The following is an 18,374-nucleotide window of genomic DNA, read 5'->3' as shown; positions in this document are numbered from 1 at the left end:
AGAGCCTGTTGTATATATAAGCAGTACCTTGTTCTGTGTGGAGGCATTTAATTTGACTTCATGCAGGAGACTTCTGGAAAGCGTGACACTGCTGTTCTCATCCACAAACTGGTTCAGTGTGTCTGATCCACGCGGGCCACACTTGTGTTCCTGCCTTCTGGGTGTCACACTGGGTGAGAGGCAGCGTGTTGGGGCCATCTCAGCTGCCTCCGCCCCCCCACTGGATGGAGACTGCATGCCGGTGGAAGCTGGACTGAGCTCCGTTGGTGCTGTTTGGTCCATGTTTTGAGATTCAGGGTGGACTTCAAGTTGACCATCCAAATATGGACTAGGAGATCTTGAAGTAGCATGGTTGATCTTGGTGAAGCTGTTATCCTTAAAGAAATACAGAGAAATACAATTGTTGATGTTTAAATGATTGTAAAACCCACTGTAAAAACAGATGATTAGTAATGACCTAAGAGTAGGCAGCCTCTCCTAGTGTTACCTGAACAACTTTAATGTTGTGTTCTGTCCTTTAGATTGATGTTGGCTTAATTAAATATGATAATGAGATGTCTAACAGTCATTGGGATTGATCGGGTGTTGGTGGCTTAGCTTTAAATTAACCTTACATTTCAAAAGGGTAATGGCATTCTCTTTAAGTGTGCTAATCTCCCCCCTCCCCCCCCCCCCCCCCTTTAAACTGTGATGTACTTCACGATGTGTCACCTACCAATAAGGTTATATTTATTTTCAATATTTCAGGAATACTCCACTGAAAAAGAGTTTTGAATATCAAACACTCGCCACCGAAAGATATGTGATTCAGAGAAGTTTGCTCATTTACTGAGGGTGGCTGCTGGATTCACAATAGATTCCAAGTGTGACCCACTTTCACAGTAAGAAAAGTTAAAAAAACAAAAGCGCCAAAACTTTCACAAAAACATCCTACACTAAAAACCACCTCACCGAACACAGGTAAACCGTATGAACAGACCGCCACAGTGATGCAAGTCTACATTTAAAGCATAGAACGCTGTTATATATTTTTAATGTTAACTCCAGCCTTTGCATTTCTCCATAAATACAGAAGATTATAATTGTATAATACTTACGCCCAGACAGCAAGCACACACTTTTTCAGTTCATAATATAGACATTGTTTCTCATCAATTACACCGTTTGAAGCTTCCCTCAAAATGACACTATCTCTTCATTTCTTCCTCCAGCCGTCTCTTTTTGAGGCATTTTCTTTCATCTCTGAGCTTTGTTTTTTTTCGGGGTGAAAGGTTATCATAAGCACCTCAAGGTTCTTATCTCACTCGCTCCATATGTTATTTGTTTTCTCTTTTCTGTCTATGCTTTATCATTGTAACAAGTGCAAGTGAATAAACAATGAATGAGTATCATGAAAGTAGTCGCTGCACTACTGCATCTGTTCGGGTTTTATTATTGCATTTTCCTGAATATATATATATATTTTTTTACATTGGTTCTATTGTCTCTTATCCATTTCAAAATAGTTCATAATGCACACTGCAGGTTCATTGCTTTGTTTTGTCGTTAATATTTCTCTTTGAACAAATGTTAGCTCAAAAGAATTGCATGAAACTGATGCAACTACTTGAAAGATGATATTGCTCCAAGAAATGAGCAACCTACCATAAATGAATAGAAATCTAAATCAGGCCAATTTCTGCTAGATGGCTAACCACAGTCACAGTGTGTTATTACTTTGGACAGGATGAAGCAAGCATTTAGTTGTGTCACTACACTGAGCTACAGTGAATGGGACCTGAGATTAGGAAGCTTTTACAAATGTCTCTAGAATGTGCATAACACTTGGATCCACTGATTAAAAGGTCAGTTTGGGGGTGTATAGACTTTGTGGAAGTCACTCACCTTTACCATGAGCCGTTGACAAAGAGTAATGCTAATACAAAGCTAACTAAAACCAACAGGATTTCATAAACAGAAGGGCTTCCATCAGGGCTCACAGAGGAAACCAGGACGGAGCCATTTAAGCCCCTGTCTGAAGACAGAATTTGGGACAAACCAAGAAGGAAAGTCTTCACCCAACATACCAAATACCATCAGTGGAGATTCATTTAATTGAAACTCAGAAATCCATCCAGTTCTCCTTCCTTACTTGTCACACTCTCCCCCTCCTCTCCACTCCTAGGGTTCACTGACCAAATGAAAAACTGGTCACTGTGAGAACCAAAATTACCTCTTGTCCCTTTCTTCTCCCTACTACCATTTTCTCTTCCTCTCTCTCCCCCCAAACGCCCTGAGGCGTTCAAATCCACCATTATGGTTAAGCTCCGGACACCTTTGACGAATGTGTCCAAGTCACATCATTTATAGAATGTGGATTGTCTTATTTGTAACCTGGCTGGGAAATGGTAGCAGTCACCCCAGATCCTAACACCTCCAAACTTTAATGTTACGAATGTTTCTCGACATGACAGGAAAGGTGGTGATGTTGCTGCTATAATTAAAGACTGCTTTCAATGCAAGCAGATATCATTTGGGGATTTTGTCTACTATGAATATCTTTGCACAGTGTTGAAAAGATAAAGAAAAATCCTGCTGTTAATAATTTACAGAACAAATTTTGATAGATTTCGGTAATAATTTAGATGCTTTTCTGATATCTCAGCAGATTTAGCAATTATTCAATTCACATTCATAACCCCAAAGACAAAAGGGAGCGAGGGGATTCTGTAGTCTGTTTGAAACGTCTGATCTGTTGCAAGAGGAAGGGCCGACAGAGCCAAGGGCACGCACTGGATTAGTTTACTCACAATAGTGTTAATATTTTAACAGCGATTTCAACAATACTCATGACTTATTGACAGCTGTTTAGAAGTGTACTAATCCCTAATTATGATTAGCCCCTTATTTCCTCAATACGTTTTAATGGGTATATCATTTAAGTGAAAACATGTGTGCCTTAACGCTTACATTTTGCAGAACCCGATAGCAGTGCCTACCCTGGAAAAACCAATAAATAAAAGTTTGGGATAAATTGAGATTTTAAAAGTGTGTTGACAGATCATTTGCTTTCCATCCCAGCCCTGCTGATTGCTATTTGGTATGCTTAAATCTTTCCTGAGAAATAAGCAATCAAGAAAAAGTAATATTGAGGATATTTCTAAAAACAAGCACACTGCATTTGCTTAAAAGTATCTGAAAGACCTACACATAGATAAAGAGCTCCATAGTGGGACTATAGTTCAAAAACAAATCTTCGCTCAATGGGAATAAGTAACAATAACGATCCACATGTTTCCACCTTCTGGGGCAATGTGTAATTTTCAGCTTTGTGCTTCACCATAAACAGCCTTCATACAAATATACACTGTCGGAGAGCAGTCTATATTTGAAGAAGTTGTGGTTATCCAATATATAATCTTTGGGGATAGCAAAAAAAAAAAACTGTGTTTATTTTGGATATTACAGAAGCGTGGCTCATTTTCGCCTCTGAAGAATAGTCACTTCCAAACTGACCATCTCACAGAAAAGTTGTACGCGAGAAGCATAACACTTCAAATGCCCTTCTTCCTGCTGGTAGTTTCAAAACACTGAGCATTTTACCAGATCCAAGTTCTTACTCTTTTTTTTAACAGTATTGAAAGTGCATGCTTTATTCTTCACCTTTTAACTATACTTCATGCAGAGTGATGGGAGCTGATTTTAATGTGTTAATTCGAAAAAGTGCTCCTTTAATCACCCCCCTTAGACACACTTGTAGTGTTATTTCATTGTGAAATGTTGTAATTAAAAAAGTCATCCAATTTCCTTCAACCTCAGCTGTTTAACGTCAGTAGTAACATTCAACCAAAAAAAACCCAAGCTATGGTTGGCGTGTGTTTGTTACTTTTGGAAGTGTTTGGGTGGCTCACTTTAGGGCAACATTTCAAATCAGTTTTGGAACACTGTGTGCTGTATGACTTCTCTTTTGCAAAAAGCACACACTGTATATTTTCCTCTTTTTTCGTTAGTTTTTCTTGGGAAGTAGTATAATGAAACACTGTTGGTTATAAGCTAATAATCTATTTGTGGATTGTAAGCAATGAACACTGGCAGAAAACCAGCCGTAATGAAAATGTTTCAACAGAGGTACATATATGGTAGACATAAAGCCCTTCTTCAAAAACAAAAGTGGAAAATCAAAATGTCAACTCTGGTTAGGGCCGTAACACGAGCAAACAGAACCTGTGTACTGTTGTTCTTACCAGATCAACCTGATGTGAGCTCTATAGATGTTTATCTGCACATGCACACATAGCAATGGAAAAGGGGCATTTTCCCAGGCTTCCTGTTGACTCCATTTCAAATGACCAGGAAATAAACTGATACTTTCTGGATTGTTATCACAAGTTAAAAAAAGCATATTGAAACCATAGACTGTATAAAGATTGAAACATGAGATGTTACACATACATGCAACAGAGATGTCCAGAATCAGTTTCTGGTAAGGTTTCTTTTGTTTAAGCAGTGGATTTTCTTCTTTAACATTCAAAGGTCACTTAAATCATTTAATGCAACACATTTTTTTTAAACTAATCAGCTTCACAACTACATTTGGGTTCTTAATGGGTCTGAATAATCTGACTTATTATAACGTTCTAAATAAGTAAAAGCAATTAGCATTTCTTTGAAGGTCTTTGCACTTGGTTCAACACTTTAGATTTCTGTGCTCAGCAATAGAAAAACTACTTATCTTAATTATAAGTCTCAGAACCATTATTAAATATTCTGATAATAAATGCCCCCCCTGACCTTTGAAGTTAAGGTATTCTGCAGTTAACTGCCACTGATCAATGAATCAAATCAAACTGAATGGAATCAAAATGTGGATATAATGCAAAATATTATAACATCATTGAATATTTTTCAAATGTGCACATTAAGTACTGGCAGTGTGCACGTGCCCCTACAAAGATCAGACATACCTCATCACTCTCACTGCCGATGAAGTCGTCCTCGGGCTTGGCCTCATACCGCCTTCCACTCTGAACCGGATCATCTCCCATCTCCGTCTTCTCCTGCTCACCCTGGCCTTGCCCTCGTTTGGGTGAGTGTGGCTGGGATGAGAAAGTGAACACCTCTTCTTTCAGAGTGAGCTGGGGCTCGGACCCGTCATTACTCTCCCAGCTGCTCCCGACCTGCAGGTCACGAGAAAGACCTGGACCGATGAAGCCGCGCAGGGGCTCTGCTGGAGAGGGGGCAGATCCTGAACTCTCCCTGAGGCTACACTCTTCTGAAATAAAAGAAAAAAAGTAAAAATCCTCATATTTAAACTGAAGCAGGAGAAAAAATCTTTTTTGAAAAGCCAACCTTGAGTGTACAAATCGTTGGATTCATGAATAAGTCTTTTAGAAAAACACATGAAGGTCTTAGCCAGGTGGAGTAAAGAATAATGATAGGAATCTAACTACAGTGAATGATTTGAGTTTTTTTCATCGTGTGATTAATATCCTTCTAGTTTCATTTGATTATATGCACATAAAAATACATAATAAAAATATGCAAAGTTGTAATGAATTTGATTGCCTGCCAGAAAAAGGCCATTCATCTCTCCAGCACTGATGTGATGGAGTAGTTCTTTTTTTATAGCCCTGCTACGCTGATACCGTAATGATAATATGAACAACATAATCAGTAGTGAGGACAGCAGTTTACTGCAACGTTGTCACTCAAACAATGAAAGCTCTGTACAAACACTCTTTAAAACTGACATATTTTCCAGGTAAATGTTGCAGCCGTTCCGCTTTATATTTCAATTTTTTGTTACAGAACAAAGAGAAACTGTGACAGTATGTTCCTGAATATCTGGGTACAATCTCTTCAAGCCTTAAATGAAAGATGCATGACACACTGAATCCTTAACCTCCTCCGGCCTGAGATCAAAGGGAGTGGCACCACTATGTGAATGAGGGAGCACATCTGAACCTCTCGACAGTATAATCACTTTCTCTAATTGCCCACTGTGTGGCAAACCCTGAGCTCAGGAGATGGCCCTCTGACTTTTATTTAATATGCCACATTACCATTAATGAACTAACTGCTTTCAGTCTTTGGGCAGGGCTACAGCCAAGGAGCTTATTGCTGTGGAGAAACATCCATAGATGAGCTTTCAGAGCACGTGCACACGTTTTCTGAGGACAATGCCGGTGTAGGTGGGTGTGTGGCGTGTGTGTGCGCGCCTGTGTGTAAGTGTGTGTGGAGGGGGGTTTCTTGGGCTAAGATAGAAGTAGGTACACCTACACAAATCCTGAAATGGCCTTGACGTGGGCTATGCAAAATTAAAAAGGGGGAACAAAAGCGATGGTGTATGCAGCACTGAATGTGGCTCATTAAAATTCATGCAATATTTTTGAAGTGATTTAAATTAAGACTGGAAATAGTTATTTTTTATCAAGTATAAAAAAGCTCCTTGGTCAAATCAGAACAGGCAAAGTAGAAACCAATATCACTCAGTATGCATATTATTCTCCTTTGTCCCATCACTCACTATCTTTTTAGACTCTTCAAACCATCACTCAGTATGAAAGTGCACACATCTCCCTGCTGCTCCATCTGCTGCTACACTCCCTGTCTATTCACAGCAGAAGATAGCCTAACCTGCTGTTAGGGGCTTTGTAGTTTCTGTTAGGGTCAGGGGTTGGTGCTCACTCTTTTGCCTACTGGGTGTGGAATTGCCTTTCTCCCTGGTTTTACTTCTCTTTCTGTTGCCACCATGGAACAGCATCTGGAGAGGCTGCTAATCAGAATTAAATAACCTACGGTAGGGGTTCCCAATACGTCGATCGCGATCGACCGGTCGATCACAAGGGTAGTGTGTGTAGATCGCATGGCATTGAAAAAAAAAAAGAAGAAAAGAAAAAAAAACATTTTATTTTTTTCAAAGTTAGCCTATCATCCATCCTTACCATGGCATTTGCCACTTGATTTACGTACAGGTAAGCCAGTCTGAGTTGTATTGTGCCATATGGGTTCATGCAGTTATGAGGGGGCCTCACCTCCTCATCTGAAGCGCAAATGCGGCGCACTATTATACGTTTATGCGGCGCAATCGACCTTTCGCAAAGCCACGCCCCTAAATGCCCGTTGTCCAATCATATTCGATCACGTGCGCGGCTCCCTGTGGAAGTCCGACAAGCTTAGCGTTCAAATTCATTGCGAAAATGGTGAAGCGTTGTGCTTATGGTCTTTGCAAATCGGATAGCAGATATCCCATAAGCTTAGAGGGGGGGGGGGTGATATTTTACCCATTTCCTAAACCCAAAACCCGAGAGGAGAGATGCCGCCAGTGGATAAAGAAATGCGGCAGGCCCCATGCCCAGCTGAATATGGCGAATATCAACTAACACAAATACGTTTGCTCCAAGGTAAATACGTGCTAACGTAGCTAGCTAGCTAGCAAAGATTACATTCACAAATTAACTAACTAATTTAATTAACTAATTTCACTAACTAACGTTAGCTAAAGTCACACGACTACAGCTGTAAGCTGTGTGCTTATAGGTCGTTTTGACCATGTATATCACTTGATGTATAATAATGTCTGAACAGCTGAGCTCCGTTATTAGTCTACCTGTGGTCAAAGTACAAACAAGAAAGCCAACAGGCAATCATTCATTTATATTTTGCTTTAATCTTTGTAGCATTTTGTTAATGGAAAGCCTACTGCCGACTTCCCTAATCCTGCTGCACAAGTGGGCACCCCGACCCCCACAAAGGAACAACAAGGTGGATGCAGAAAGCCACCAAGGAAACGGTAGTTAACTTTAGACAAACTACAACATTTAATGCCTCTTGTGATTGTATTGTTTTATTCCAAAATAATAATAATAATTCCGTCGAATTTGACATACAGCTCATGTGGTTTTCACTCTTGCACTGCGACCTGTATGCAAGTGCCTCTATTGATGTTGTGCCTCCCTCTTTTCTAATGTTTATACTGTGGATATAACCCTCCATAGCGTATTGTAGTCCCTTTTGTCGGGACCTGGAGGATATTGCTGCGTTATTGCTCCAAAATGAGTCTTTTAAGGCGACTCCGACGTTACGGAGACCCTCCATTATGGCTTTGTTTAACGCATCTGGCTCTCAGCTTGTCGGACTAGCAACAGTAACCAAGGGGGGGCGTGGCTTTGCGAAAGGTCAATTGGTGTAAGCGCGCCACAGTTTATCCACCGCCGTTTATCCGCCGCCGTTTAGTCCACTAGCACCCCCCCCCCCGGCCCTGTAGGTAGATCACTTGGGCGTGGTCATTTTAAAAGTAGCTCCCAAGCTGAAAAAGTGTGGGCACCCCCTGACCTACGGTGTTGAACCTGTAAACACGTTAAAACTGTGTATTCCAACATACTCAGTGAACACGCGATGAAGTGATCTCACCTCTTCCTGCACTGTACACCCGGAGCTTCTTAGATCCCTGCTTGTCAAACACTCTGTCTTTCGGGGGATGGGGCTGTAAACTGCCAAGTGTTCCTACAGAGTCCTTTCAACATTAGAACAGCTTTATAACACAAAACAGTCAAACAATGTTATTATAGCTTGCCAGAAGCATATCTGTGAAATGATTATGCACTGTGAAAGTCCTTATTAATGAAGGCATTTCAGTAACTGAGCTTCTTACATTCATTCAGTGCAGGGAGAATACATCCTGCTACATTATGTTCAGCTGATTAAGGAATTGTAATCATCGGTTTTTGCATTCAGTCATGCTCAAAGGATGGTGCATTACCAACGGAAAAAGCTGTTATTAGGTGCTTGGGAGAATAAACTGTGCCAGAGCTGGGATCTTGTTTTGTTGGTTGATATGTAATGCTTTAACTGATGCACAAGAATAATCGGATGCATTCTTAAGGCCAAGAAGATGTGATTAGGGGAATGCAGTGTGCGCTTTAACAGCAAGAAGCGCACTTTAAGTCATGCAGCTATACACCGGATCTGCATCGGTGCACATCACATTCACAAGCCTTACAATAAAACCAACGGAGTGATTTCCATCGATGATGTTTCTCAGTCACCCAGGGTACAAGATATTAGGAGGTACCGAGTCAAAGCCTACGTCATGTCCCTTGATCAGTTTATAACATTTTCACTGCAAGACAAACAACTAGAGCTTGGTTGATTTGCTTTGTTTGCATATGAGAAAAAGGGATATTTAAGTTTGGTTCTTTCAAATTATAATGTTTGGCGTTTTTGCGTTATGAATTAATGAGGGTGGGTCGCAATGATATTGGTATCTCCTCTATAAGCCAATGCTGAGCAGTGAAAAAGTAAGCCTTGCTTTTCCAAAAAAACACTTTCTAGCTACAGGAATAAACTTTAATTCTGTAATTTTCTAAAAACTTGTCAGCTATGTTTCTGTGCTGGGTTCAGTCTCCCATTTTAGTTTAATTTCAAATGTTCTGCTCCTTATTACCGCCTATCAGTCACTTAAAAACAGGTCGCTCTCTTTGGCAAAAGTTGTCATGTGCGTTATTTATGCATCACTGCCAGCTCCCTCTCTGACTCTGTCGGTCTCGCTGATTGCTTACCTATTAATGACTGAGCTTTTGAACAAAGACCAAATAATCTGCCTTTTGCGATAACTGCTCAACCTCTGCATTCTGCTTCTTGGTCCACATTACAACTAAGACTGTACATATATCTATTTATTTCTTCTTTCCAATGATCCGTTTGCATGTTTGCTGCTTGCTATTGGGTCCAGAGACCTACAACTACATACAAAAAAATGGCCAGTGTGGGATTTAACAACCAATCAGAGATGGAGAATCATCTGTCGATCATGGGCTTTGTAAGGAAACACTCACTGGCTTCAAAAAGAAAAACCGCTCTGGTTGGTAATGTGTGCACACATTAGGAAAAACAATAGCCAAAGCTGTCATTGAACAATCAATGATCTCAATTTTTTTTTAACCTAGAAGCTGATCTGAGGAGAAGGAACAAAATACGCTTAAAGACTAACAGACCTCCTTTCACTTCATATTTTAATTACTTTACAGCATTGTCTTGTTATCAGTGTTTATTGTTCTGTATTTAACACTGGCCACCCCCCTAAACTCTAAACCATGTTGTGATTCAGTGAGTGAGCGTAATGGCTGCTTTATTCTACAGTAAGTGTGATATACCAATGTGCTTGTTTAACACTGTATATTTATATATAAATATAATGAATACATATATTTTATATACGAGGTATATACTTATATAGCTGTTAAGCATTATTGTTAATCTGATTATTTTTTACCAACTTAATGTTTTGTGTATGTATATACACACACTGTATATTTTTAATATTAATAATAAAGCTTAGTCTTTTATCCACAGAAAAACAGGTAGAAGAAAATTAAATGTCAGCTTCTTCCCACACAGATTTTCATTTTGTTGAATTTAAAGCCATCCTCATGTAAGTAAGTCTGTATACAACGCCTTAAACAAATAAAGATACAAATGTATCTGGTGATATAATAGCTGACGAGGGCATGTATAGTTGTAGTGTAGGAAGCATGCAGCTGAGATAAAACCACACATCGAACTCTTATTCGATTCTACCCTGGAGAAGAATTTGGGAAGGTTCTCCGTGTGATAAATGATCCCTCAGTTTGGCACTGCTCTCACTTTCTGCAGCAACTTTTTGGTTCATTTTACTAGACGGGGATGCCTGCAGGGAACAACAAGAGAAGGAAAACAAGTTCAAAAACAACATGATCTATTTTGTATTTGTAGTCATGTATGACATATAGTTATGTTTGATATTATGGGATTCATGAGCTTACCACATTCGATACAAAGAGAAGACTTTTATCCATTTCTTCTGAGGCTGCACTGCTTTTTCTTCCAGTTTGAGGGGGTGGCCCTGAAACCCTGGAGCCTGAGGCTGTGTGTAAAACACCCTGAGGCCTGGCTCTTCTATAACCGGTAGATCTGGCAGTGGTAGACTGGTCAGGAACTGAAACGAAATGTCAATCATAGACCTTTGTTGTTTAATTAAGATTTCCATTTTTCGAATTTTCTTACATCTTTTTCTCATACATAATCTAAACGTGGCTTTACCTCAGCCACAACGCAGACTCTATGCATTACATTCATTCACACAATGTTGACAATTCTCAGCAGGAAACCGATGGACTGTCCACTCCAAGTAGGGAATGAGTCCTTACCCCGAGTGAAGGAGTTCAAGTATCTCGGGGTCTTGTTCTCGATTGAGGGAACAATGGAGCGTGATGGGTCGGAGAATCGGAGCAGCGGGAGCGGTACTGCAGTCGCTTTACCGCACCGTTGTGACGAAAAGGGAGCTGAGCCAGAAGGCAAAGCTCTCTGTCTACCGGGCCATTTTCGTTCCTACCCTCACCTATGGTCATGAAGGATGGGTCATGACCGAAAGAACGAGATCGCGGATGCAAGCGGCCGAGATGGATTTTCTCCGCAGGGTGGCTGGTGTCTCCCTTAGGGATAAGGTGAGAAGTTCGGTCATCCGGGAGGGACTCGGAGTTGAACCGCTCCTCCTTCGCGTCGAAAGGAGCCAGTTGAGGTGGTTCGGGCACCTAGTTAGGATGCCACCTGGGCGCCTCCCTAGGGAGGTGTTCCAGGCACGTCCAGCTGGGAAGAGACCAAGGGGTAGACCTAGGACCAGGTGGAGGGATTATATCTCTTTGCTGGCCTGGGAGCGCCTTGGGATCCCCCAGTCAGAGCTGGTTGATGTGGCCAGGGAAAGGAAAGTTTGGGGCTCTCTGCTGGAACTGCTACCCCCGCGACCCGACCACAGATAAGCGGGAGAAGATGGATGGATGGATGTTGACAATATCTGTTTTTTTTACTGCACATATTTTATATCATTCTATTTCAATGTAAATACTGCTTTATTTGATTTTACTATATTTTGTATTATTATTATTTTTTAATGTTATTATAGTGTTCTTAAAATAGTTTGCTATCGGTGTTTTTGTGTCATTAGGACCACGTCCGCTGGTGCTAACAGAAACACACACTCTCTGTCTGATCGTCATAAGAGCCAAAAGCAGACACAAAACACATAGGATTGCCAAGATGATACAGACAGAGCCAAGCTGATGCACTCAGAGCGAAGAAAGAGAAGTCACGCTCATTTGATACAGCAGATTTGACTCCAAAGTGACCATGGTTTCAGAGTTTTGTTGTGCATTTTCAATCTGCAGAATCCCAGAAATCAAAAAAGATATATGATGAATTGATGATCATTATTTATTTTGAGCGTTGATTTGATCTGTGCAAATTCATTGACCTGGAAACAGAATGTCTTAGATAACCACGTTTTGTTTGCTGCTGCGCGTTAAATACTGCCGTCGCTTACTTTTAACAGTTTCTGACAGATTGGGTAGTGAAGCAACAATATTCACCAAGCAACTTTGTCACAGTTAAATTGGATGCCTAGTTTAATAGCAATCGTTTTAATTATGATTAGAAATGTCATGCTAATAATGCTGATGCTAATTAGGAAAAGCCATTTGTTGTGTGTGGTTACTGCTCTCTTCCATGGGCATTGCCAGTTGACTCAACATGACTTAGACAGCTGTCAGAACAAATAAATAAGCGCTGATAAGAAAGGCCACAGAGGCGGCAGAGCTGGATTACTGGTGCATGTCTTTTTATATGAGGAGATAATTGCAGCACTCCGAGTACAGGTGAGGTGCACACGAACATAAAAATGAGGACTAAAGGCATTTCATGGGAGGAAAATAAAAAGATTCAAATCCCAGTCTGAAATCGTAGGAAGCTGTTTATTTATGTGCATCAATTTCTACACCATCTCTACAGTATGTATATTAACTGTTGCATTGATAACGGCAGATATCTTGTGTTGTAAATATATATGAGCAAACCTTCAGTATACAGTACTTGTTGTTATACATTTAAACATGTTATGATGCATTAAAGATAACATTCCTTTAAATGGAGCAGTGTGTATGAATAAAGGGGATCTATTGGCGAAAGTATAATATTCATCACTATTTTATTTTTAAAAAGATATTTTTTCTTGCGTTCGCCTTGAGATGCAGAGTTGAAAGGGAGAGACAGAGGGATTAACTTTGCCTGAAACCTTCTGAAGGCTCGGGAGTCAAACCTGCGTTCTGGGCAGAAGACAGCCAGCTCACAACTGAGCTGCCCAGGGTCCCATGTGAGCGACACACTTATTTGTATTTGTTTATAACCACCTGAAGCTAAGAATTGTTATTTTTTTCATCAGCCTAAAATGAGCCCTTCACATGTACATTAGCAGCGGGTCAATGTCTCCATGTTTCTACAGTAGCTCAGAGCGGTGAAACTCTGGATAATTGAGCTGTATTCAGTCACTTAATCGTATGCACTAGCCCTTTAAATGAAAAGAAAAAGGATAAGGGAGCTTAATTTCCAAGCTTATATTTGATTCAAACACGGGGGTTTTGATGCTGTTGTTATAGCTGAAATATTATTGCTGTCGGAAAAATGTATTAAAAAATACAATCTTTTCTTTCAAATGTAGTGGAATATAAAATGGAAAATCTGAAGAATAAAAGGTACCACAAAAATGTTAATATAGTGCTTGAGTAAATGTACTTAAGATATTATCCACCAATGTATAGCATTTTACAATCATGTGATTTTCTCTTACCCACCACAGTCAGAGCTCAACAGTCCAGCCCTCATGTCTGCCTTCCGTAAATTCTCCATGTTCAACACTTGGGTAACGTAGTTTACATCAGATGGGAACTGGCAGCTGCGAGGGACCGAGTCCATGAGACCGGCTCCACTGAGAAACGTATCTTGATCAAAAAAAGAGAACATGCTCAGATTAAGCCAAATCAGACAATAAACCCAAACACTTATTATTGACTTAACATACATGTAGCACTTTTGTCAACAGAAAAATACAAATGACAAGCTGTCTTATCTGGCAAGTAACGTATGTGTGCAGTAAGCAGCCAGTGCTGAGTGCAGCTGTTTGCTCCGCTGAGCCATTTTAGAGTTGAACAAAAACCACCGCTCTCAGCCAACTACCATAGACACAGCCAACTTGTTCTCTCTCTCCCAACACACATACACACAGTTCCAAATAAAGACAGACTAAACCTATTTAAAGTGAAGAGCATTGATTCGAAGTTTCAGTGCAAAGCCATTATCTCTTATATAACGAGTCAGGGAGGGCACTTTACGGATTAAACATTTGTTTAATCAGCCTACCTGTTTTGTTTAAAGCATTACCATCGCCTGAGAGTTCGGAAGGCACTGTTTTCATGGTGAAGATTCTGCGGACTTTACAGGTTGCAAACAAAGTGATGCCATCCAATGTCAAAAACCCCTTGAACAGTTCACTGGTGAATGATATAAGGTCGATGCACAAAGTAGACCACTGAGACAAAAGAAACAATATGATACTGTAGTTATAAGGTTCTCTTAGAGCAGCTCACGAGATTTAAAACAAACAATAAAGAAGCACGTATCTGAAAGAACTCGGAGAATAGAACATGGCAAGGATGTGAAAGATACTCACGACACTGCGTTTCAATCCTACGAGAGGTATCTTTGCATGCAAATGTGTGGCAGACAGCTCTTTATGTACTGTTGATAAGTAAAGTCTTCTTTTCAGGTGCTCTAAATCGGTTATCCTGTAAATGACAGACAAGAAAATATAAATAATCATCAGCATAAACGGTGTCATAAGGAAGTACTGAGCAGAAAATGCCACAAGCTTTTATTGGTCTGTAGAAGGTTAGCTCTTAAAAAGGAGCTTTTACTTTAATGTAGCCTCGTGAAATCAGCTGTCATGGCACTCTCTAATGGAACAGCAACCCCAGCAATATTACCCCATATTCTTAAAATGATTTAGTGTGCATGTAAAATAGTAGGTTAGCAACTTTGTAGTGTAGAAATGATTTAAAGTTCTGACAGTATGTCCTCCTTGTTTTATTGAGGGCCTGCTGCATGCCATATCACTTTCTAAACAGCAGCATCGATACTGTAAACCAGAGCCTGAGACCGTAATGAATTATATTTGACTATGAAGAGAATACATACATCAGGAGTTTTGAGCACAGGGAGTGTGTCTGTAGACATTGGTAGAGAGTTGATTGCACAAACAGTGATTTATTGATCATGAGAACACTGGTAAATCGCAGTGGCATTCTTATTTCTATCAACAAACATCCATGCAGATCATATTATGTTTTACACATTTAAAATATTCCTTTGTAAATAACCTTGTAGAATTGACTCTGGATGGTAAGATAAAAGCTTTCTTTGTAGCATGTAGTTTAATAACATCTTAATCATAAATGATTATATAAGCAAATTAGAGTACATAATAAGCATTGCTGATAAAGTCATTATTCCAGGAGGCTCAAGGGCTTCCAACAAACTGTTTATATTTATTTATTTAGGTAGTCTGAGGGGAATGCACTCCAGTTACATTCATATTTTTTAAATTTCACATTATATTATAGTTTTTTTCCTTGTGTAACAAAGTTTGTATTCACTCCATTAGAGATTGATGTCTCTACCATATTGAGCCACAGTTGCAGTTATGAAATTCATTTATCACCCACAGAATAAAAGATTTACTGAGATGTTCATGCAATACAAAATGAAGTATTTTGAACAGAAAACTATTTTGCTTGCTGTACTTACAAAAGCTCAATGGAAAAATCCTTGCACTGTTCAATATGCACTTGAAGGACCAAGAATCTTTGAAGAAGTCCAACTAACAAAAGTAGGCAAATAAATAAATTACTATTAAGCTGTGGGAAGCCAAAATGCCATGAACTATTAGGTGCAAGTGTGTTTACTTACGAGACATTTTCCCATGCTCTGGCATTTGCATCTTGACTGTCTGGCTGCTGCCCTCCAGACAGTAAACAAAGCCTCTGACTTCTTTATTGTACTCCTAAAGGAGAAAATAATACATCAGAGAGCTTGCTAAGTACAAGGCCTCGCTCAGTGAAGTGACCATTGTTGTGTACTAACAGTGGGCTACAGGTAAGATTTTGAGACTTTTTTTATGTAAGCATGAGTTTTGAAATTTAAAAAAGGCTAGAGGTCAAGAACAGAATTTTAATATAAAATGTAAGCCACATTCTACTCTGAATTGAACCCATAAGGACCCACCGTAACACGGTGTCACATTGACTTTAAATGTTCTGGAAAGTTCCTTATACAGCTTTAGCTTTTTTGTTGCTAAAAGGTCAAATTCAAGCCATTTAAGAATTAAAATGCTTACATAACATGCCCTTTATTACATTTAACATGTTGTAGAAACATTTCTTGATCAAATTGATATGAAACAAATGACACACATCGCTGTGACACTGGTGTCACATCGGGACTTTAACCCAAACGTTCACAGTAAACCCAAAGTGACATATATGCACAATTAGAAATATTATTATGATCTGATCAGTTAATTTAGCTGATTCAATTATATTGAGTTGCTATGTTCTTATTTTTCAATTCAAAGAATGTTCAAACTAATTCAAACCAAAAAATCCTCCTTGTTAATGAAGTTATATATAAGAGCTTAGTCTAAATTATGTTCCCCTTAATTTCCCCAAAAGTAGAAATGGGTCCGGGTTCTTATGGGTTAAGGTAAAGGATATAACCCATGGAAACTTGTACAATGTCAAACAGTGTAGGTTAGGTTTACAGCCTAAATGTATTGTTTCAATGCAGCATGTTATCTAGGGGGGTTAGTTAAACCCTGTGGTAACTATTCAGACTTTGTGAACGTTAGGCATTAGGCAGGTACTCAGATCGTATACTTGAATAAAAGTAGAAGTACCAGAGTGTAGGAATACTCTGTTACAAGTAAAAGTCCTGCATTCATAATGTTACTCAAGTAGAAGTACACAAGTATTAGCATCAAAACAAACTCAAAGTACCAAACGTTAAAGTACTTATTAAGCAAATTGGTCCATTACAGAATAATATTATATGTTTTGATTGTGATTCTTGATGCATTCATGTGTTATCAAGGCTGGTAAAGGTGCTGCGAGTTTTAAGGACTTTGTATACTGCAGCTTGAATGTTACTCCAGGTGTAACTAAAGTCTTATTTAAGTGTTGATTATATTTCACATCATTAGTCCAAATCTGCAAAGAAACTTAAGGTATTAAATAAATGTAGTGGGGTATAAATACACGATTTATCTCTGGATTGAAGTGGAATAGAAGTACGAAGTACAAAGTAGTAGTAATAGTATACTTTAAATATTCAAGTAAAGTGCAAGTTTGTCAAAATTGTACTTGTAAGTTCAGTACTTGAGTAAATGTACTTAGTTACTTCCACCCACTGACTTTAGGATATGTATTGTACTTTATCAGATTATACACAGGGCCGATGTGCTAGCTTGACGTAGAGCACAAGTGGGCTAGTAAAATCACCATGTGAAGGTGGTAGGGTAAACTAGCAACTCTGAAATCTCACCTTGTGTATGAAGGACGGACCTCCACAAAGTTTCCATTTTGCTACAGGGTCTTTTCCTTGTCCACTGAATATCTCAACCACAGGTCCCCCCTGCGAGGATACACGATGGGTTGTGAGTAAAAGCCTCCAGCTAATGTCATGCTACACATTAAGCTAATTAGCCTAAAGATACAGGTGTTTACTAAGAGCGTTGCGTTCAAAGATGGCCAAAAACAGATGGGTTAAAATAAACGTACCTGATAATTATTCCTGAACATTTTACGTGACGACACACCAATGGTTGAACGTTTAGAATATACAATTTATAGATAGCTTACTACATATCTGTTACAGTTCACGGAAAAGTAATGTTTGGCATACTTAAGTACGAGCAGCAAGTAAAAAAAGCAAGACGCATTTGTAGGACAGCCAAACACAAAGGATATATCTCCATGGTTACCTGATGCTACTGTAGCTACGACGTCACTTAACAACCGTAGTCAGGTAGACAACGGGTTTACGACGTAATTTTGATCTGAGCAGTAGAAATAAGATTGGTCTCTCAACCAGTCTATGGTCTCACTTGCAGCAGCAGAGGTGAGACGAGTGCGAACGAAGTACAATGCAACCCCGAAAAAAGATTGGCCTACAAAAAAACAACAACATTAAATTCCCAGTCAATACATTGGAGTAGTCTCTCATTGCATGGTTTCTTGTGGTATTCATTCATTTTTTTTGTTTTATGTACTCTCTTTGTGGTCAGCTCTATGTATGGGTGCTGTACTTGAATGTGCAGTACTGATTTAATGTACTTATTTTAAATTAAGTTTTGGGTAAAAAAAGGAGGTGCCTACTGCCTAACGATACATACTTCAACAACATTACTTGTTGCCATAGTGACGTTGCTGTAACTTGCATAGGCAATTTCGTATACTTAACTTTTCCAAGATTTGTAGATC

General features: G+C 39.3%; 1 protein-coding gene across 7 annotated transcripts in view; it reads right to left on the bottom strand.

The window, feature by feature from the left end:
- Positions 1-17,895, bottom strand: part of cfap20dc (CFAP20 domain containing) — a 33,962-nt gene extending 16,067 nt beyond the window's left edge. For 2 of the 7 annotated variants that reach the window (XM_079683427.1, XM_079683431.1), the window contains exons 1-12: positions 17,673-17,849; positions 17,437-17,526; positions 15,808-15,901; positions 15,646-15,718; positions 14,513-14,627; positions 14,224-14,371; positions 13,638-13,784; positions 10,782-10,954; positions 10,558-10,666; positions 8,392-8,484; positions 4,944-5,251; positions 28-375 (exon numbers count right to left, since the gene is read on the bottom strand). In XM_079683427.1, coding sequence (XP_079539553.1) covers positions 28-375; positions 4,944-5,251; positions 8,392-8,484; positions 10,558-10,666; positions 10,782-10,954; positions 13,638-13,784; positions 14,224-14,371; positions 14,513-14,627; positions 15,646-15,718; positions 15,808-15,901; positions 17,437-17,526; positions 17,673-17,693 — 1,719 coding nt within the window. In that variant the 5' untranslated portion in view covers positions 17,694-17,849. Of the gene's footprint in view, positions 1-27; positions 376-4,943; positions 5,252-8,391; positions 8,485-10,557; positions 10,667-10,781; positions 10,955-13,637; positions 13,785-14,202; positions 14,372-14,512; positions 14,628-15,645; positions 15,719-15,807; positions 15,902-17,436; positions 17,527-17,672; positions 17,850-17,875 lie in introns of those variants that run through there. The other 5 variants (XM_079683430.1, XM_079683426.1, XM_079683429.1 and 2 more) reach the window with 5 other exon arrangements.
- Between the last annotated feature and the right edge of the window lie 479 nt (positions 17,896-18,374).

Source organism: Notothenia rossii (genome assembly GCF_949606895.1).
Source record: "Notothenia rossii genome assembly, chromosome: 5".
NCBI lineage: Eukaryota > Metazoa > Chordata > Actinopteri > Perciformes > Nototheniidae > Notothenia > Notothenia rossii.
This window is presented reverse-complemented; position numbering and strand designations above follow the sequence as displayed.